This window comes from Oncorhynchus gorbuscha, linkage group LG05 (assembly GCF_021184085.1).
Source record: "Oncorhynchus gorbuscha isolate QuinsamMale2020 ecotype Even-year linkage group LG05, OgorEven_v1.0, whole genome shotgun sequence".
In the NCBI taxonomy this organism is placed as follows: domain Eukaryota; kingdom Metazoa; phylum Chordata; class Actinopteri; order Salmoniformes; family Salmonidae; genus Oncorhynchus; species Oncorhynchus gorbuscha.
The window spans coordinates 83,498,208-83,520,182 of record NC_060177.1 but is presented as its reverse complement, the minus strand read 5'-3'; the positions used below and the strand labels follow the sequence as shown (position 1 = coordinate 83,520,182).

General features: G+C 43.8%; 2 protein-coding genes across 4 annotated transcripts; both read right to left on the bottom strand.

The window, feature by feature from the left end:
• Positions 1-1,180: 1,180 nt before the first annotated feature.
• On the bottom strand, positions 1,181-7,184 carry LOC124034950 (flocculation protein FLO11-like). The gene is made up of 4 exons (XM_046348343.1): positions 7,121-7,184; positions 4,488-4,557; positions 2,764-4,390; positions 1,181-2,720 (listed from the first exon to the last, which is right to left on the bottom strand). Exons 1-4 carry the CDS (start codon positions 7,182-7,184, stop codon positions 1,590-1,592), a joined length of 2,892 nt encoding a protein of 963 aa, XP_046204299.1. The 3' UTR covers positions 1,181-1,589.
• Positions 7,185-7,821: 637 nt separating this feature from the next.
• LOC124036580 (F-box only protein 21-like) lies at positions 7,822-21,412 on the bottom strand. 3 transcript variants are annotated; one of them, XM_046351322.1, is made up of 13 exons: positions 21,152-21,412; positions 18,342-18,477; positions 17,747-17,856; positions 17,364-17,485; positions 16,184-16,330; positions 14,193-14,329; positions 13,350-13,486; positions 12,865-13,044; positions 12,704-12,718; positions 12,476-12,608; positions 10,722-10,912; positions 10,038-10,195; positions 7,822-9,725 (listed from the first exon to the last, which is right to left on the bottom strand). In XM_046351322.1, exons 1-13 carry the CDS (start codon positions 21,373-21,375, stop codon positions 9,475-9,477), a joined length of 1,941 nt encoding a protein of 646 aa, XP_046207278.1. In that variant the 5' UTR covers positions 21,376-21,412; the 3' UTR covers positions 7,822-9,474. The 3 variants fall into 3 exon arrangements, with proteins under 3 accessions (XP_046207278.1, XP_046207280.1, XP_046207279.1); XM_046351324.1 differs by having other exon boundaries at positions 17,747-17,841; XM_046351323.1 differs by lacking the exon at positions 12,704-12,718 and having other exon boundaries at positions 21,152-21,411.
• Positions 21,413-21,975: the final 563 nt, after the last annotated feature.

Here is a 21,975-nt window from a genome sequence, read left to right as displayed (position 1 = left end):
CAGCCACCAATTGTGCAAGTTCTCCCACTTAAAAAGATGAGAGGCCTGTAATTTTCATCATAGGTACACTTCAACTATGACAGACAAAATTAGAAAAAAATGCAGAAAATCACATTGTAGGATTTTTAATGAATTTCTTTGCAAATTATGGTGGAAAATAAGTATTTGGTCACCTACAAACAAGCAAGATTTCTGGCTCTCACAGACCTGTAACTTCTTCTTTAAGGGGCTCCTCTGTCCTCCACTCGTTACCTGTATTAATGGCACCTGTTTGAACTTGTTAACTGAATAAAAGACACCTGTCCACAACCTCAAACAGTCACACTCCAAACTCCACTATGGCAAAGACCAAAGAGCTGTCAAAGGACACCAGAAACAAAATTGTAGAAAGGAAGACTGAATCTGCAATAGGTAAGCAGCTTGGTTTGAAGAAATCAACTGTGGGAGCAATTGTTAGGAAATGGAAGACATACAAGTGTCCTTGTTCGGGCGGTGCTCGGCGGTCTACGTCACTGGTCTTCTAGCCATCATCGATCCATTTTTCATTTTCCATTGATTTTGTCTTGTCTTCCCACACACCTGTTTTCAATCCCATCTATTACCTGTTGTGTATTTAACCCTCTGTTTCCCCTCATTTCTTTGTCAGAGATTGTTAATTGTCAGTATAGTGTTTATTTGTATAGGTGCGCGACGGGTCTTCGTACCCATATTTGTTTTATATTCATTTTTCTTATTAGTGTAATGGAGCATGTTACGTGGACATTTATTAAAAGACTCCATTTTACACTCCGTTTGACTCGCCTGCGCCTGACTTCCCTGCCACCTATACACAAGTCTCTGACAACAATAGTTCCTGGAGTGGCCTGGCCAGTCTCCAGATCTCAACCCCATAGAAAATCTTTGGAGGGAGTTGAAAGTCCGTGTTGCCCAGCAACAGCCCCAAAACATCACTGCTCTAGAGGAGATCTGGATGGAGGAATGGGCCAAAATACCAGCAACAGTGTGTGAAAACTTTGTGAAGCCTTACAGATAACGTTTGACCTCTGTCATTGCCAACAAAGGGTATATAACAAAGTATTGTGATAAACTTTTGTTATTGACCAAATACTTATTTTCCACCATAATCCTACAATGTGATTTTCTGGATTTTTTTTCCTCATTTTGTCTGCCATAGTTGAAGTGTACCTATGATGAAAATTACAAGCCTCTCTCATCTTTTTAAGTGGGAGAACTTGCACAATTGGTGGCTGACTAAATACTTTTTTGCCCCACTGTATAAAGGTGGGAGCACATGCATTGTCAGGGTCTCCATTCTTACTGTCAACTTACATTTACCATTTACCAACTAGAAGTTTCTTTGGCATCTCATGTTCTCTTTAGGTATAATACCAGGAGCTGCTTGTGGATTTGACAGCTCTAACACAGTTTCACCTCCGACACCGCCAAAACAACCGCTATGTGGATGTCGGCTAAAGCGGATCTGATTGAATAGTACCCTTAGTTTAGGTAAATAATACTCAAACTATTTTCAATGAAGAGGTGATGTGTTATGAATACATGGATATGGGTAACAGACAATGATGGACTGACTATATGTTGGTGTTGGTGGACTGTATGAGGGCGTTGGTGGACTGTATGAGGGCGTTGGTGGACTGTATGAGGGCGTTGGTGGACTGTATGAGGGCGCTGGTGGACTGTATGAGGGCGCTGGTGGACTGTATGAGGGCGTTGGTGGACTGTATGAGGGCGTTGGTGGACTGTATGAGGGCGTTGGTGGACTGTATGAGGGCGCTGGTGGACTGTATGAGGGCGTTGGTGGACTGTATGAGGGTGTTGGTGGACTGTATGAGGGCGTTGGTGGACTGTATGAGGGCGTTGGTGGACTGCATGAGGGCGTTGGTGGACTGCATGAGGGCGCTGGTGGACAGCATGAGGGCGCTGGTGGACTGTATGAGGGCGTTGGTGGACTGTATAAGGGTGTTGGTGGACTGTATGAGCGCGTTGGTGGACTGTATGAGGGCGTTGGTGGACTGTGAGGGCGTTGGTGGACTGTATGAGGGCGTTGGTGGACTGTATGAGGGCGTTGGTGGACTGTATGAGGGCTTTGGTGGACTGTATGAGGGCGTTGGTGGACTGTATGAGGGCGTTGGAGGACTGTATGAGGGCGTTGGAGGACTGTATGAGGGCGTTGGTGGACTGTATGAGGGCGTTGGTGGAATGTATGAGGGCGTTGGTGGACTGTATGAGGGCGTTGGTGGACTGTATGAGGGCGTTGGTGGATTGTATGAGGGCGTTGGTGGACTGTATGAGGGCGTTGGTGGACTGAATGAGGCGCTGGTGGACTGAATGAGGGCGTTGGTGGACTGAATGAGGGCGTTGGTGGACTGTAGGGGGGTGTTGGTGGACTGTATGAGGGCGTTGGTGGACTGAATGAGGGCGTTGGTGGACTGTATGAGGGCGTTGGTGGACTGTATGAGGGCGCTGGTGGACTGTATGAGGGCGTTGGTGGACTGTATGAGGGCGCTGGTGGACTGTATGAGGGCGTTGGTGGACTGTATGAGGGTGTTGGTGGACTGTATGAGGGCGTTGGTGGACTGTATGAGGGCGTTGGTGGACTGCATGAGGGCGTTGGTGGACTGCATGAGGGCGCTGGTGGACAGCATGAGGGCGCTGGTGGACTGTATGAGGGCGTTGGTGGACTGTATAAGGGTGTTGGTGGACTGTATGAGCGCGTTGGTGGACTGTATGAGGGCGTTGGTGGACTGTGAGGGCGTTGGTGGACTGTATGAGGGCATTGGTGGACTGTATGAGGGCGTTGGTGGACTGTATGAGGGCTTTGGTGGACTGTATGAGGGCGTTGGTGGACTGTATGAGGGCGTTGGAGGACTGTATGAGGGCGTTGGAGGACTGTATGAGGGCGTTGGTGGACTGTATGAGGGCGTTGGTGGAATGTATGAGGGCGTTGGTGGACTGTATGAGGGCGTTGGTGGACTGTATGAGGGCGTTGGTGGATTGTATGAGGGCGTTGGTGGACTGTATGAGGGCGTTGGTGGACTGAATGAGGGCGCTGGTGGACTGAATGAGGGCGTTGGTGGACTGAATGAGGGCGTTGGTGGACTGTAGGGGGGTGTTGGTGGACTGTATGAGGGCGTTGGTGGACTGAATGAGGGCGTTGGTGGACTGTATGAGGGCGTTGGTGGACTGAATGAGGGCGTTGGTGGACTGTAGGGGAGTGTTGCTGGACTGTATGAGGGCGTTGGACGACTGAATGAGGGCGTTGGTGGACTGTATGAGGGCGTTGGAGGACTGTATGAGGGCATTGGAGGACTGTATGAGGGCGTTGGTGGACTGTATGAGGGCGTTGGTGGACTGTATGAGGGCGTTGGTGGACTGTATGAGGGCGTTGGTGGACTGTAGGGGAGTGTTGCTGGACTGTATGAGGGCGTTGGACGACTGAATGAGGGCGTTGGTGGACTGTATGAGGGCGTTGGAGGACTGTATGAGGGCATTGGAGGACTGTATGAGGGCGTTGGTGGACTGTATGAGGGCGTTGGTGGACTGTATGAGGGCGTTGGTGGACTGTATGAGGGCGTTGGTAGACTGTATGAGGGCATTGGTGGACTGTATGAGGGCGTTGGTGGACTGTATGTGGGCGTTGGTGGACTGTATGAGGGCGTTGGTGGACTGTATGAGGGCGTTGGTGGACTGTATGAGGGCGTTGGTGGACTGTATGAGGGCGTTGGTGGACTGTATGAGGGCGTTGGTGGACTGAATGAGGGCGTTGGTGGACTGTAGGGGGGTGTTGCTGGACTGTATGAGGGCGTTGGTGGACTGAATGAGGGCGTTGGTGGGCTGTAGGGGGGTGTTGGTGGACTGAATAAGGGCTTTGGTGGACTGTATGAGGGCGTTGGTGGACTGAATGAGGGCGTTGGTGGACTGTAGGGGGTTGTTGGTGGACTGTATGAGGGCGTTGGTGGACTGAATGAGGGCGTTGGTGGACTGAATGAAGGCGTTGGTGGACTGTAGGGGGGTGTTGGTGGACTGTATGAGGGTGTTGGTGGACTGAATGAGGGCGTTGGTGGACTGTAGGGGGGTGTTGGTGGACTGTATGAGGGTGTTGGTGGACTGAATGAGGGCGTTGGTGGACTGTAGGGGGGTGTTGGGGGACTGTATGAGGGTGTTGGTGGACTGTATGAGGGCGTTGGTGGACTGAATGAGGTTGTTGGTGGACTGAATGAGGGCGTTGGTGTACTGTATGAGGTCGTTGGTGGACTGTATGAGGGCGTTGGTGGACTGTATGAGGGCGTTGGTGGACTGTATGAGGGCGTTGGTGGACTGTATGAGGGCGTTGGTGGACTGTATGAGGGCGTTGGTAGACTGTATGAGGGCGCTGGTGGACTGAATGAGGGTGTTGGTGGACTGTAGGGGGGCGTTGGTGGACTGTAGGGGGGCGTTGGTGGACTGTATGAGGGCGTTGGTGACAATACCTTAGTGTCTCCTCATTGTTACTCAGCTGTCTGAATCTCTTGTTGATGTTGCCAATCTGCTCCAGGGAAACTGAAAGAAACCAATCACAGTAGTTTAGAGCAGATTAGCTTTATTGTTTTTCCAGATACACCGCCCTCCTAGACTGTTTGGATATCTTTACACTGCTTTTCATTTTCATTCAAGCTTTCCTTCTGGATTCTATCTGTTGTGAAATGCAAAACATGTCAATGAACTGTAGCAAAAAATAAGTTGCAAACAGGTACAGAACAGATAGACCTGTTCAGAACTGTGACAAAATGGGCCTACGACACAATCAGCCTGATGATAAAAACACAATCAGCCTGATGATAAAAACACAATCAGCCTGATGAAAAAACACAATCAGTCTGATGGAAAAACAAACACACTGGTGTGATTATATTTGCATTCAAAGGGAACGTTGAATTATTGACTTATGTGTGGGCTAATGTCTTCACATGAGCATTTGAATGTTATGGTTGCTAGATACAGTTATAGAACCACAGTTTGTGATATTTGGAAGAGGTTATTTAGCCGACAATAGTGTTTATTTTAAAGGAGGAACTTGCTTCGCCTCTCAGTGCCTGTTAAGAGCACATACTCAAATGGATATTTACAGGAGCAACAACTACTGTAGGTGAATATGCTTCAGTAACCACAGAACAATAGGCTACCACACACTAGACTTTGCACAGGCAGGTGTAGAGATTAATGTAGGTGGCGGTGCATTCATTGTCAAGATCTCCATTCTCACTTTACACACATGGTAATAAACTTAAGTTGGAATTTTATTGGAAACGGTCCATGATCAATCAGAGTATTATTATCAGTCTTCATTGAACTCTCTCACCCTCTCTTCTGAAAATCAGTCATCCCGTTTATGAAAGCAGCCAGCTGATAAGATTAGCAGATCAATGTTCCAAACACCTAGCTACCACTTCAAACATGTACGTGTTATACACTGAGGGGAAGCAAACCTGTACTTCATCCACGTGTTATACACTGAGGGGAAGCAACACTTTTCACTTCCAAAAATACTGTGATATTTGTTGGACTGTCAATTAATTTTTAGATACATAATTGACAGTGCAATATTGAAATCACAAATTATAATTTTTTACTACAAAGTAAAAAATCTGACTATAGAGTAACCTATAGACTCAACATATAGACTCAAGCCATATTGGCAAGTTGCATGACATTCTATACATCTGGTTCAATAAACAGTGGGTCCTTACCTACCACCACCTACCACCTTCTAATCAAATGTTCAATGGAATGACACTACACTGCCCCGGTCAACTGTAAGTGCTGTTATTGTGAAGTGGATACATCTAGGAACAACAACGGCTCAGCCGCGAAGTGGTAGGCCACACAAGCTCACAGAACGGGATCGGCAGGTGCTGAAGTGCATAGCACGTACAAATCGTCTGTCCTCGGTTGCAACACTCACTACTGGGTAGCAAACTGCCTCTGGAAGCAACTTCAGCACAATAACTATTTGTCAGGAGCTTCATGCAATGATTTTACTTTTTGCCTAGCAGCCGCACGCACACAAGCCTAAGATCACCATGCACAATGCCAAGCATCGGCTGGAGTGGTGTAAAGCTCGCCGCCATTGGACTCTGGAGCAGTGGAAACGTGTTCACTGGAGTGATGAATCACGCTTCCCCAACTGGCAATCCAAAAAGAGTCTAGGTTTTGCGCATGCCAGGAAAACGCTACCTGCACCAATGCATAGTGCCAACTGTAAAGTTTGGTGGAGGAGAAATAATGATCTGCTGCCGTTTTTCATGTTTCGGGCTAGGCCAATTAGTTCCAGTGAAAGGGAATCTTAACGCTACAGCATACAAAGACATTCTAGAAAATATTGGGGGTGGGTTCTGTAGCTCAGTTGGTAGAGCATGGCGCTTGTAACGCCAGGGTAGTGGGTTCGATCCCCGGGACCACCCATACGTAGAATGTATGCACACATGACTGTAAGTCGCTTTGGATAAAAGCGTCTGCTAAATGGCATATATTATTATTATTATATTATTATTATTATTATTATTATTATTATTATATTATTATTATTATTGTGCTTTCAATTCTGGGGCAACAGTTTGGGGAAAATGTTCCTGTTTCAGCATGACAATGCCCCCATGCACAATGCGAGGTCCATACAGAAATTGTTTATCGAGTTCAGTGTGGAAGAACTTTACTGGCCTGCACAGAGCCCTAACCTCAACCCCATCGAACACCTTTGGGATGAATTGGAAAGCCAACTGCGAGCCAGGCCTAATCGCCCAACATTACCCGACCTCACCAATGCCCTTGTGGCTAAATGGAAGCAAGTCCCTGCAACAATGTTCCAACATCTAGCGGAAAGCCTTCCCAGAAGGGTGGAAGCTGTTATAGCAGTAAAGGGGTTACCAATTCCATATTAATACCCATGATTTTGGAATATATTCAGTGAGCGGGTGTTCACATACTTTTGGACATGTATAGTATTTTCCCTTCATCAAAGGTTAGTCTGTTTATTGATAAATAATGAGTTATTTTGCATTTGATTATAATCAAATAGAAAGTGAAATAAAACTGTTAAGAGTATTGTAAAGCCTAGGCTACTTACATCCAGTTCGATCAGCCAGATCCTGGAACTCGTGTTCAGTGCCCGCAGACTGCGAGGCTCCCATTGCGATTATTCTCAAAAGAGCTGCAAATGCGCATTGAAGTTCTTTCAGGAGCGAACTATGATCATAACCGCAGGTAAAACTACTTGAGTTGTACTGTCCTCACTAGTACCAAGAAGCTCTTTCCTCTGCTTTCATAAGGAAGTTAGTAACATACTCTTTATGGTCCATTGGGAGAGACGCTGTGCTGACTTCCCCAAGGTCCTAAAACAGTGTACCATAGTGGAGGAATATATATCGATTTTTTTTTACACGAGTCAATTCAGAATGAATCGACTGTGTCCTTGAATTAATTACTGGTAATGTGACGGATGCACAATCAGTCATTAATAGCAGAATGAGACTTTAATTTCAAATGTAATCTTTGCGTGTAGTAAAAGGCATTGTCATTGAACGTTAACCCTTATCTAATATAATAATAATAAAATATATGCATTTAGTCGCTTTTATCCAAAGCGACTTACAGTCATGTGTGCATACATTCTACGTATGGGTGGTCCCGGGGATCGAACCCACTTGGCGTTACAAGCGCCATGCTTTGAGCTAAAAGGACCATCTTTCAAAAACATATACCTACTATATTCTCAAGTCAGAGAACATTCTAGAAGAAATAACAGAAAACACAGTCAAGACCAAAAGAAACATTTGATTTATATTTATTAAGTCTGGCAACCCATTCCTGTTTCAAGTCATTGTAGTCCTGCAATGTTTTACTTGTAAATATACAGCATTTTTTAATAACACGTTCTAGAAATGTGAAAGTCATCCTTTCATAAGTGCATGAATCATTATTATAATGTAATGTGACAGAAGAAAAGAGGGACACCTTGTCAGTTGAACAACTGAATGTATTCAACTCAAAATGTGTGAGGAGAAACTGGAACGCTCATATCTTTTCATACTGTAACACTCATTTTCATACTGTAACACTCATTTTCATATTGTTTAATACTGTAAAGTTAATTTTCATATTGTTTCAGACTGCAAGGTTCATTTCCATATCGTTTCAGACTGCAAGGCTCATTTTCACACTGCAAGGTTCATTTTCATATCGTTTCAGACTGCAAGGCTCATTTCCATATCGTTTCAGACTGCAAGGCTCATTTTCACACTGCAAGGTTCATTTTCATATCGTTTCAGACTGCAAGGCTCATTTTCAATACTGCAAGGTTCATTTTCATATCATTTCAGACTGCAAGGTTCATTTCCATATCATTTCAGACTGCAAGGCTCATTTTCAATACTGCAAGGTTCATTTTCATATCATTTCAGACTGCAAGGCTCATTTTCAATACTGCAAGGTTCATTTTCATATCATTTCAGACTGCAAGGCTCATTTTCAATACTGCAAGGTTCATTTTCATATCATTTCAGACTGCAAGGCTCATTTTCATACTGCAAGGTTCATTTCCATATTGTTTCATACTGTAAAGTAATTTTTTTATATTGTTTCATGTGGAAGTGGAAAGGGGTAGAGAGACTAGGGAGTCAAGTCTAGGAAGACCTCTTCTTGACAGATGTTGGAGAAAGTATATTGTGGTGGAGAGAGAGTAAGTGTTTTGATCTCAGTAAGTCTTCATGAAGTTAGAGAGAGAAAGGAGGCTTTGGCTTTGACTGGTGTTGGTTGGCAGGCGGTGGTACAGCACATGATCCAGGTACTGAAGAATTAACGGGTCAGTATTCAAAATAAGCTTCTCAAGAGTAAGAGCGCTGATCTAGGACCAGTTTTGCCCTTAAGATCATAATGAATAAGATAATATGGACAGGTGGAGAACCTGATTGTAGATCAGCACTTTCTACTCAGACTCTGTGAATACCGACGTCCCTGATGGTTTTGGGGACAGGATGTTGTGTCAAGTAATGGAACTGGATGGGGAACAGAGGGCCCTGTCCAGAAACAACCCCTAGACCCTAGTAGTAGCTCCACCCTGCCCTATAATAGGCTAGTAGTAATGCCTCCCTGTCCTATGAAAGGCTAGTCGTAGCGCCAACCTGCCACACAATAGGCTAGTAGCACCCTTAGCGGCATTGGCTGAAAGCGGATGTCTGGTTTTCAGGGATAAAGTATTTTCAACCTAACTTCCATTTCCCCTGAAAAACAGAAGTGAGGACTCCGCTCAGGCATCTTTCCACATTAGGTTAGGCTAGTAGTAGCTACAATCTTCCCTATGACAGGCTAGTTGTAATTCTGCCATATTGTTTATACACATCCAATCCTTTCAGATGTACCTGTGCCTAGGTGGTAGGAACTAGGGGTTGTTTTGAATGGGGCCGAGGAGTAGTGAAGGCTTAGCTATGTGGGCATGGTGTCCTGGTTCTCCTGGGAAGGTCCCTCTGGGCCATTGGGGCTCTCCTGTTGCACTGGGCTGGGCATCAGTCTGTGGTAGAGGTCCCGTACGGTGCCCAGGGTCTCTGCCATGTCCTCTGGGTAGCGTGTCTGCAGCTCCTCGTTGGCAACATAGTGGCTGTCATGGAACTCTGAGAAGTAGCGTCCCACCTCCGGGTGAGCAATCTCCAGAGGGGCAGAATGGGGCTCTAGATTTTCTAGGAGACGAGAGAAAAAAGAGGCATAAAGATACTAAGTATAGTATCATTTAATAGGAAGTCTCAAACTGAGCCGAGGCAAGTTACTGTACAAGATAGCTGCATATTCTGTGTACATTTGAAAGTATATAGGCCTACTACTTAGCAGCACCTTACTCATCCAGCATGTATAACTCTTCAATAAGCATTTCAAGTATTACATTTGTCATGTTTCTTCTCAGAATGCCTCCTTAACAAACTACCACTGCCCTGACATTAAGAATGACATACTGTACATGTCACTGAAAGATAATGTCTCTGGTATAGATGTACCCTGGGCAGCGTATCGGCAGGTGCCATCCTGCACTAAGACGTTGTAGAAGGGCTGGTTAGCACCGCTGGACAGCTGGTGGACCCTCATGGTGGTAATCCACTCCTGGCTCATGGTGCACTTGGGGTCCCAGCCATAGATTGCACAGTTATAGCCAGACCTGGAGAGAAGGGGACAGTCACACAGTGTCACACATGGGGAAAGGGCACACTAATAATAATAATAATAATAATATGCCATTTAGCAGACGCTAAGCGACTTACAGTCATGTGTGCATACATTCTACGTATGGGTGGTCCCGGGAATCGAACCCACTACCCTGGCGTTACAAGCGCCATGCTCTACCAACTGAGCTACAGAAGGACCACAGGTCTACAGGTTTATAAATCACAATGATTATAATAAAAAGTATTATTCCATAAATAGCTATTCTGCCATTCAACAGAGTACAGTAGTTTTACATTGACAGTGTTAATCAACAGCAGAGGATGGCAGCTTTACCCAGATAGAGGGTGGTGGAGGACAAACAGCTGATTCAGGGATGGATGAAAGGACAAACAGATGGAAAGATTGAGGGATTAATAGACGGAATGGATAAACAAACAGACATGCAGACGGACTGTTTGCTCGGACAGGAAGCAGGCAGGCAGACAGGCTGCTCGGACAGACTGACTGCTCAGACACACCTCTTGTGTTTCATGATGAGGCCTACACTGTACTGCAGCTCTAGGTGTTCGGGGGCGCTGCGTCTCTTCACCTCTGGATCTACAGGGTGTTTCTTGTGTTGGATGTGTTCCAGGGTGTGTTGTACCAGATAACCCACTGCCCCATGTTGGGACGGGTCCAACGCCTGGATGTGCTGCAGGATGTCGAGGACCTGGAAGAGGCAGGAGAGGGGTCAGACACCAGTCATTATCAGTTGGGGAAAGCTTGTCCTCTGCTCTGGACTGTAGTAAGCAGGTAGAGGCAAGTTAATGGTTAGAGCATTGGGCCAGTAACTAAAAGGCTGCTGGTTCGAAAACTTGAGCAGACGAGGCGAAAAAAATGATCTGCCTATGTGCCCTTGAGTAAGGCACCCTTATTTGCTCCAGGGGTGCCGTATAAAACAACACATTTCACTGGACATATCTGGTGTATGTGACAATACAACTTTAAAAAAAAAGAAAGGCAGACCAATTTTTGTTGTTTTTTTCCCCCCCAAAAATCTGCAGTATCAAAGCCAGTATCAAAGCCAGCATAAATCCATTTGGTCCAATTACATGTACACTACATGGGCAAAAGTATGTGGACACCTGCTCGTCAAACATCTCATTCCAAAATCATGGTCATTATTATAGAGTTGGTCCTCCCTTTGCTACCATAACAGCCTCCACTCTTCTGGGAAGACTTTCCACTCGATGTTGGAAAAAAGTGTTCGATGGGGTTGAGCCAAGTTTTCCATGGGGTTGAGCCAAGTTTTCCCACACTGAACATTTCTGTATGGACCTCGCTTTGTGCATGGGGCATTATCATGCTGAAACAGGGGCACAAGGGCTTTCCCCAAACTGTTGCCACAAAGTTGGACGCACAGAATTGTCTAGAATGTCTTTGTATGCTGTAGCATTAAGATTTCCCTTCACTGGAATTAAGGGTCCCGAACCATGAAAAACAGCCCCAGACCATTATTCCTTCTCCAACAAACTTTACAGTTGGCATTATGCATTTGGGCAGGTAGCGTTCTTTTGGCATCCGCCAAATCTAGATTCCTCTGTCGGACTGCAAGATGGTAAAGAGTGATTCATCACTACAGAGAACACGTGTTGAGCTTTACACCACTCAAGCCGACACTTGGCATTGTGCATGGGGATCTTAGGCATGTGTGCGGCTGCTCGGCCATGGAAACCCATTTCATAAAGCTTCCGACGAGCAGTTGCAACCGACGACAGACGATTTTTACACCATACGCGCTTCAGCACTCGGCGGTACAGTTCTATGAGCTTGTGTGGCCTAAAACCTTGCGGCTTAGCCGTTGTTGCTCCTAGACGTTTCCACTTCACAATAACAGCACTTACAGTTGACCGGGGCAGCTCTAACAGGGCAGAAATGTAACGAACTGACTTGTTGGACAGGTGGCATCCGATGAAGGTGCAATGTTGAAAGTCACCGAGCTCTTCAGTAAGGCCATTCTACTGCCATTATTTGTCTATGGAGATTTCATGGCTGTGTGCTCGATTTTATACACCGGTCAGCAACGGGTGTGGATGAAATAGCCGAATCCACAAATATGAAGGGGTGTCCACCTACTTTTTGGCCTTGTAGTGTATTTGGGTTTCGTGGGGCTCAGTTGGTAGAGCATGGCGCTTGCAACGCCAGGGTTATGGGGGAGTCGCTCTGGATAAGAGCGTCTGCTAAATTACCAAGATGTAAATGTAGATATGCCGTGTTGAAATATCATGCTAACCTTCTCAGGCCAGATGCCCAGGTGGAAGTAGAGTCTGGCCTGTAGTAGAAGGTACTGAACGTTGTCTGGGTTGATGGTGAGGTAGAGATCCAGAGAGTCTCTCAGCAGCTGGTAGGATTTTTCATTGCCCTCCCTGCATGACATAGCACAGTGATACACAGTGTTGTTTCATACCACAACAGCAACAGCTGAGTGTAGGAATTTATTTTTGACCAACTCTAACATTACCTCAAGGATGAGATCCTGAGGACAACATAGAAAAATCAGGAAAAAAAAGAAACATTTGGATTGATTCAATTCCATGATGTACGGTTGGAAATTCTGATGTCAGAAAAGCATCAATTATATATTAGTCCGAAAAAAAACATTCCTATGTTCATAAGTCTTACCCTCGTTTGCCGATGTTCAGCAGATTTCCCACCATCCTTAACAGCACTTCTGTTGTACTGATGGCATTGTAGTAGTCTGCAGTCACCTGATGACCAATGAGGTACTCGCACTCCTTAGCCGTCAGCTGCTTGCCTTTACCGAAGGCGTCAATGTACACAAAATCATAGATGTCCCCACTCCTGAATGAGACATGAGGTTTTATCAATACCAGTACAAACATGTTACTTTGACGCGGTTTCTGGCATGCAATGCAGACAATGCTACATTGGGTATATTGAAAACAAGCATTTTGGGAGCGCAATACTGAATTTCACCCAATCATGAACTAGTTGAAAGCTAAACGTTAAACTATCCCATCAAGATCAATTAATTGTATGATTGTCTCTATGCACAACTATGCCAGTGGATGGAAAAACGTATAGTCCTTGATCACTAAAGATGCATTTGCCTTCCATTCACTTCCTCTCAGACTTTGGCCCCTTACCTTCTTTGTTGCTGGCACCAGCGAAGCAGGAAGTGATTGGGGAAGTTGACAGGCTCCAGTTGAACCCCCAGTTTCCTGGCCAGCGTCATGTAAAGGACAGAGAGGCTGATGGGAATGCCTGTCCGGCGGAGCAACACCTACGTAGGGAGGAGACATGGGAGTATGAGAACCACGTAATGTCTGTCATGTTTCTTAGTTGATTGATATAGCATTATAAAAAGGTCCTATATAGACTTTCACTTTATTTGAATAATCAAGTCCAGGGCCCATTTTCACAAGGTCTCAGAGTAACAGTGCTAATCTTGGATCAGGTCCCCCTGTCCCCTACTGTTATTCATCATGATTGAAAAGACACACAGAACTAAAACTCTGACACGCTTTGCGAATACTGGCCAAGGAAAACATCATCATCCATGTCCTCTATAACCTCTCTGAGCTACTGTACCTGGTGTATGTAGATGTTGAGAGGGTTGTAGTAGCTCATACCTGGTGTATATAGGAGTTGAGAGGGTTGTAGTAGCTCATACCTGGTGTATATAGGAGTTGAAGGTTGTAGTAGCTCATACCTGGTGTATGTAGGAGTTGAAGGTTGTAGTAGCTCATACCTGGTGTATGTAGGAGTTGAGAGGGTTGTAGTAGCTCATACCTGGTGTATGTAGGAGTTGAGAGGGTTGTAGTAGCTCATACCTGGTGTATATAGGAGTTGAAGGTTGTAGTAGCTCATGCCTGGTGTATATAGGAGTTGAAGGTTGTAGTAGCTCATGCCTGGTGTATATAGGAGTTGAAGGTTGTAGTAGTTCATATCTGGTGTATATAGGAGTTGAAGGTTGTAGTAGCTCATACCTGGTGTATATAGGAGTTGAGAGGGTTGTAGTAGTCACACTCGTTGCCCTTGTACTGAAGCTGCTCGTATAAAACAGCATTGAGGGTAACGACCACCTGTCTCTGGAGATCAAAGTCATCTACAGCAGAACAATCGCCTAGAACCAGACACAATCAGAAAACAGGATCACATTGTAAAGTACGTCAGTGAAGAATAGGGCTGAGAATTAAACAAAATTATACTTACACTCAAGACCTACAGATGAAGTCGGAAGTTTACATACACTTTCTGTAGTCATTAAAACTCGTTTCTCAACCACTCCACAAAATGTCTTGTTTCCAAACTATAGATTTGGCAAGTCGGTGCATGACACAAGTAATTTTTCCAACAAATGTTTACAGAGATTATTTTACTTATCATTCACTGTATCACAATTCCAGTGAGTCAGAGGTTTACGTACACTAAGTTGACTGTGCCTTTAAACAGCTCAGAAAATTCCAGAAAATTGTGTCATGGCTTTAGAAGATTCTGATAGGCTAATTGACATCATTTGAGTCAACCTGTGGATGTATTTCAAGGCTTACCTTCAAACTCAGTGATTTTTTGCTTGACATCATATTAAAATCAAAATAAATTAGCCAAGACCTCAGAAAAATTGTAGACCTCCACAAGTCTGGTTCATCCTTGGGAGCAATTTCCAAACGCCTGAAGGTACCACGTTCATCTGTACAAACAATAGTACACAAGTATAAACACCATGGAACCACGCAGCCGTCATACCACTCAGGAAGGATACTTGTTCTGTCTTCTAGAGATTAACTTACTTTGGTGCGAAAAGTGCAAATCAATCCCAGACCAACAGCAAAGGACCTTGTGAAGATGCTGGAGGAAACGGGTACAAAAGTATCTATATCCACAGTAAAACGAATCCTATATAGACATAACCTGAAAGGCCGCTCAGCAAGGAAGAAGCCACTGCTCCAAACCGCCATAAAAAAGCCAGACTTCGCTTTGCAACTGCACATGGTGACAAAGATCGTACTTTCCCTAGAAATGTCCTCTGGTCTGATGAAACAAAAATTGAACTGTTTGGCCATAATGACCATCATTATGTTTGGAGGCAAAAAGGGGAGGCTTGCAAGCCGAAGAACATCATCCCAACCGTAAAGCACGGGGGTGAATAGATGGCTTCATGAGGGAGGAAAATGATGTGGATATATTGAAGCAACATCTCAAAACATCAGTCAGGAAGTTAAAGCTTGGTCGCAAATGGGTCTTCCAAATGGACAATGACTCCAAGCATACTTCCAAAGTTGTGGCAAAATGGCTTAAGGACAACAAAGTCAAGGTATTGGAGTGGCCATCCCAAAGCCCTGACCTCAATCCTATAGAAAATGAGGCATACTAACCTGACTCAGTTACACCAGCTCTGTCAGGAGGAATGGGCCAAAATTCATCCAATTTATTGTGGGAAGCTTGTGGAAGGCTACCCAAAACGTTTGACCCATGTTAAACAATTTAAAGGCAATGCTGCCAAATACTAATTGAGAGTATGTAAACTTCTGACCCACTGGGAATGTGATGAAAGAAATAAAAGCTGAAATAAATCATTCTCGCTACTATTATTCTGACATTGCAATTTTTAAAAATGAAGTGGTGATCCTAACTGACCTAAGACAGGGAATTTTTACTAGGATTAAATGTCAGGAATTGTGAAAAACTGAGTTTAAATGTATTTGGCTAAGGTGTATGTAAACTTCCGACTTCAACTGTACCTGGTTAGATATTTTAAAGGGCGAGTTAACTCTAAAATCAAGTTTGGCATTTTCAGAACAAAAAAGGATCGTATGTCAATATGAACGTGCATGGACTCAAAACGACAGACTAATTATTCTGCTTCAAATCCTCATGAAGACTATGTTTTTTTGCTTTGGAATAAGCTCTTTGTATTCATTCCTAAGAGACACTGAGAGAACATGTGTTTCTCTCCAACTCCTCAGTCCAGACCAACCTTGTGTGACCCTCAGGCTTGGATGAGAGGGGTTCTTTATCTGCAGCATCTTCTTGATCTTGTCAGTGATCTCCTCCAGCTGGGAGGATATACCGTCCAATGACACATCTGCCAGGGGGTTACAATACTGGTCTACCAGCAGAGCTCCTACAACAGGAGAGGAGACAATCGGAGACTGTAAAAATACACGGTTAAAAGCTGGTTATACACATTCATTCTTATGACCTTAACAGTTTCACTCTGTTATTTTCAAAAACCACAATGCAGAGGGAAACACAGACATTGTTTTTTTTTCCCTAAACACCTCATTATTTCCAACATTATGCCCAAGATTCCCAACATTATTCACAAGAAGACAATGCTTACCAAGCTGTTTCTCTGAGTTTGTTAACACTAGTCACTAGGATAAGAGTGTATTGTGCAGTGCAGTGTGCAGTGCAGTGTATGGCTAAGCCCACTCCACATGTATGCTATTATGTCCATATTATTCAGCGTTACTTTGTTTGAGTGGTGTAAAGTACTTAAGTAAAAATACTTTCAAGTACTACTTAAGTCTTTATTTTTGGTATCTGTACTTTACATGACAATTTTTTATTTTTGGAAAACTTTTACTTCACTACATTAGAAAAGAATGCACTTTTTACTCCAAACATTTTCCCTGACACCCAAAAGTACTCGTTACATTTTGAATGCTTTTCAGGGCAGGAAAATGGGCCAATTCACGCACTTATCAAGAGAACATCCCTGGTCATCCCTACCGCCTCTGATCTGATGACTCACTAAACACACATGCTTCATTTGTAAACTGTGTTGGAGTGTGCCCCTGGCAGGCCATAAATATATTTTTAAAAATAAAAAATGGTGCAATGTGGATTACTTAAAATAAGGAATTTTAAATGATTTATAGTTTTACTTTTGATACTTAAGTACATTATCAATTACATTTACTTTTCATACTTAAGTATATTTAAAACAACATTTTAGACTTTTACTGAAGTAGTTTTACTGGGCGACTTTCACTGGAGTCATTTTCTATTAACATATCTTTACTTGTACTCAAGTATGACAATTGGGTACTTCTTCCACCACTGCCTTGTTTACACTGCAAGTCAAGAAAGTGTATTATCAACCTAAGTGCAATGTAGTGTATGGCTAGGCCCATTCCACGTCCACGACTCACCCTCTAGGGCTGACTGCTGCTCTGCAGGCTGCTCCAGAAACATCTTTAAACTCCTCAGGATGTTCTTCTGGCGCAGGAAATAAAGGATTTTCTTTGCATAGTACTTCAGTGTCAGGCTTTTCCTATGGGAGGCAGAGAGAGTGTGAAGAGAGATAGGAGAAAGAGTGAGCAAGGGAGAGAGAGCAAAAGAAGGATGGAGCAAGGGAGGTGAAAATGAGAGAGAAAGATAGATTGGGGAGAGAGTGATGAGAAAGAAGGCAAGAGAGGAGGGAGAAAAACTGATTTTCATTGTCCATTGTTAAAACGCTCCAGGGAGGATTAACACAGAATTAATGGCCAAAGATAGTTGTTGTGCTGGACTGGAGTGTGGACATGGTTCTTACCTCCTGTCTGAGTTGAGTATGGAGAGCAGCTCGTCTTCACAGAAGTGCTCTGGGGCGCCGAGGGACTCAATCTCAGCAAAGCTGTCCCCCAGCACCTGGCCAACGCAAGGCTGCGTTACAGATCTCTGGGTTAGTGCTAGAGGCCAGTCCAGCTCACACACACTCAAATACAGACACCACTACACGCACATGCACGCAGCGCAGGTAACACACGCTTGCATGTGCTCAACACACACACACAATGCACATATACACCATCAGGCCAGCCCAGTCACATTGAGCCTGATGTGGTGGGGTTAGGATAGCCAATAAATACAGTATCTTTCATGCAAATTTTTTACAATGTTAGTAACACCTCTTTCAGTCTCCACGAAGTGCACAGAGCAAAAATATTAAATGCAATTCTAGGCCTGCTCAGTCATGTGAAATCCATAGATTAGGGCCTAATGAATATTAAAAATGTACTGATTTCCTTATATGAACTGTAAATCAGTAAAACATTAGAAATTGTTGCATTTATATTTTTGTTCAGTATAGCTAGGCTGAATCAGAATGACAATAACAATGGCAGCTTACTACTAAAGACATCACTTACAACTTCCGTGAAGAATCTCTGGGAGATGGATACAACTGTTCGTCGTATTTGTAGACCAACAGTGTGCCGCGTTCTGTATTCTTTCAGCCAATCACAGCACTCGTTCTGGCGGTAATGCTTCTGCAATCTTGGCCATCTGGGGAGTGTAGGAAAAGGGACTGCAGTCAGAAAGTTAAGGCAGACAGTTAGCCATATAAAGTATTGACTTGAGGTGTGTGACAGTCTGACACATGATCACTCACAATAAAACAATCCAAAAGCATCCAATGTCTGCAATCTGCATTAGGCTTCAATTTAGTGCTGAACGATTGCCCACGTCGGTTCAATTACTTCAATTCTGTTTTTTTGTATTTTTTATTTCACCTTTATTTAACCAGGTAGGCTAGTTGAGAACAAGTTCTCATTTACAACTGCGACCTGGCCAAGATAAAGCATAGCAGTGTGAACAGAGCAACACATTTCTCTAGAGAGAAATCAAATCATTCACAAAATAAATCAAATCAAGAACCATGTGGAGTGCAGGGATTAAAGGAGTTGTTTTCATTAAGCAAATATTCAACCTAGTTCAGATCAGAAACGTAGTAATTAACAACAATGGTCATAATCCCTTGCAGCAGTTGTTTTTGCAGTTCAGACAGATCAGAGAGGAAGAGGCAAAGCAAAAGGTTTTACTCTCGCCAAAATCAGTCCAAAACAACCCCAATGCGTTTCTATGGGTTTATTTTGGACCTAAGTTTGTCACCTGCCTTCCCACCTTTGGGACAACGACTCCCATTGTTAGGGCGGAGACATGAGCATCTCGTCATTAGATAGATCTCTGGAAGAACACACCTGTACATCTGCTACGTTACGTTAGATACACACAGACCACCTGAGAGAGGAACGTACACAACAACGACAAGAGGGCCAGAGACAATGTGAAAGTATGCCTTTTCATCAAAGTAGATCTCATAAAATGATTGTCCGACAGCTCTGCAGCACACTTTGGCAGCCTAGCTATACTGAACAAAAATATAAAAAAGGCAACACGTAAAGTGTTGGTCCCATGATTCATGAGCTGAAAGAAAAGATCCCAGACATTTTCCATATGCACAAAAAGCTTATTTCTCTCACATTTTGTGCACAAATGTGTTTACATCCCTGTTAGTGAGCATTTTTCCTTTGCCAAAATATTCCATCCACCTGACAGGTGTGGCATATCAAGAAGCTGATTAAACAGCATGATTATTACACAGGTCCACCTTGTGCTGGGGACAATAAACAGCCACTCTAAAATGAGCAGTTGTGTCACACAACACAATGCCAAAGATGACTCAAGTTGAGGGAGAGGGCAATTGGCATGCCGCCTGCCAGAATGTCCACCAGAGCTGTTGCCAGAGAATGGAATGTTATAAGCCCCTTCCAACATCGTTTTATAGAAGTTGGCTATAAGTCCAACTGACTTCATATGTAACCACGCCAGCCCAGGACCTCCACATCCACATCCAGATTCTTCACCTGCAGGATCGTCTGAGACCAGCCGCCTGGACAGCTGATGAAACTAAGGAGTATTGTCTGTAATAAAGCCCTTTTTGGGGGGGGGGGTGACTCATTCTGATTGGCTGGGCCTGGCTCCCAAGTGGGTGGGCATATGCCCTCCCAGGGCCACCCAGGGTCACACCCCTACCCAGTTATGTAAAATTCATAGATTAGGGCCTAATTTATTTATTTATAATTGAGTGATTTCCTTAGATTAACTGTAACTCAGTAAAATCTTTGACATTGCTGCATGTTGCATTTACATTTGAGTTCAGTATAGCTAGGCTAAGTCAGAATGACAACCACGGTAGCTAACTACTAAAGACATCACAACTTCCTTGCATGTTGCATTTACATTTGAGTTCAGTATAGCTAGGCTAAGTCAGAATGACAACCACGGTAGCTAACTACTAAAGACATCACAACTTCCTTGCATGTTGCATTTATATTTTTGTTCAGTATAAATAGGATGACTAAAGACAGTACAGTATGGGGATGACAATGCTAGATGGCCTGGCTGACCGCTACTGCCTGAGCAGATGAGATGGTGACTTTTAAGGAATGAAAAATTAAGAAAGTAATCAAATAAAAACTAAGTAATATACACAACTGAAATAATACATAGTAATTTCCTATGTTTCTATTGATGTCTACCCAATGTGGACCTGATCAGAGACAATGGGATATTTTCTGTTTAGGCTGTGGAATTGCCATTAAAAAGCTCAGAAAAACATTTTGAAGTCATCGTTTCATAATGCATTTCATGTTTAAAAATAATAATAATCGAAACGGTGATGCTGATAGTTCGTGACCTTCAAAGAATACCAATATATTCTGAACCACTACGTTACTGCATGGGACTCAGAGAAAAACAAAGTGCCATGTCAAGCCAACTGATTTTTACAACAACTAACGTTACACAAGACCTGCAGTCCAATCATTGTATTTCCCACCGTTCAAGGTCACACAATTTCAATAGCTGTCCTCAGCGGCACAAGACAATAATTGTGAAATTGTTATTTTGCCTGAGACATTTTATTAGTGCAGCTGCCTAGCTAAACTGGCTATAGTACCCACTGCTTTGTGTGATGTCAAATGTGGTGCATCAGCAGAAAGTCAACCGCCGTTAGACAGCTCCCTTTGCTTGCTCGCTATAACAGATCTGTTCTGACTGTACTGAAATAGATCTAATATTTTAGAGAGGAAACTGCGATTTAGATGCCAATTAGCGTTAGAGAGTCAAAGCTCTAGTTAGCAAGATAGCTAACAAGATGATAATAATGTCAGTTTACCTGAGTTTGTACTGGTGTCCCCAGACCTTCCCCCTGCCGTGGCAAACGTCGTGTAGCCGCTTGCAGCTACAGGACACGTTGCAAATGTCGACATGTTTGAGGACAGGAAAGCATAAGATGTACTCAAGTAATTCGGCTGGCAGGTCTGTAAATTGTTTCTGTTCTATCTCGGAAACGAACCCGTTCAGGCTGGAGCACCCATCTCCTGCTCCAGACGTCGCCATCTTTACTGTTTACTCCGATTACCTCAATCCACAAGTCCGCCCCTTTCTGGCGCAGGGGGCCGAACTTCAAGATCACCCAAAGCTGTCAATAGCGTCTCAAAACCGTCCGGAGGGGCACATTTGGAAGATTGTTATTTAAAAATTAAAAATTAAATATTTTTATGGAATCAATTCACTGTTGTTAGTAACAACAAGACAAGTGTATGCTGCATATAGTAGTGATATATCAACATGCCATGGTTAATATGTTAGGATGTCAACAAATGTAATTTCAATTGTACATACACAAAGTATATCTGACCAAATTATGAAAGACAAGCATTGTCAATTTGAATTCCGTAACGTAAGTGCGGAAATGATTGTTGTCTATCAACAATGACAAGCCACGGTGGTCTGACAACTTGGATGGGAAATTACTGAGGTTTATAGAGGACAATATTGGCACTCCTATTTGCCACATATTAAATGTAAGTCTACTAGAAAGTGTGTTCCCTCAGGCCTGGAGGGAAGCTAAAGTCATTCCGCTACCCAAGAATAGTAAAGCCCCCTTTACTGGCTCAAATAGCCGACCAATCAGCCTTTTACCGAACCTTAGTACAT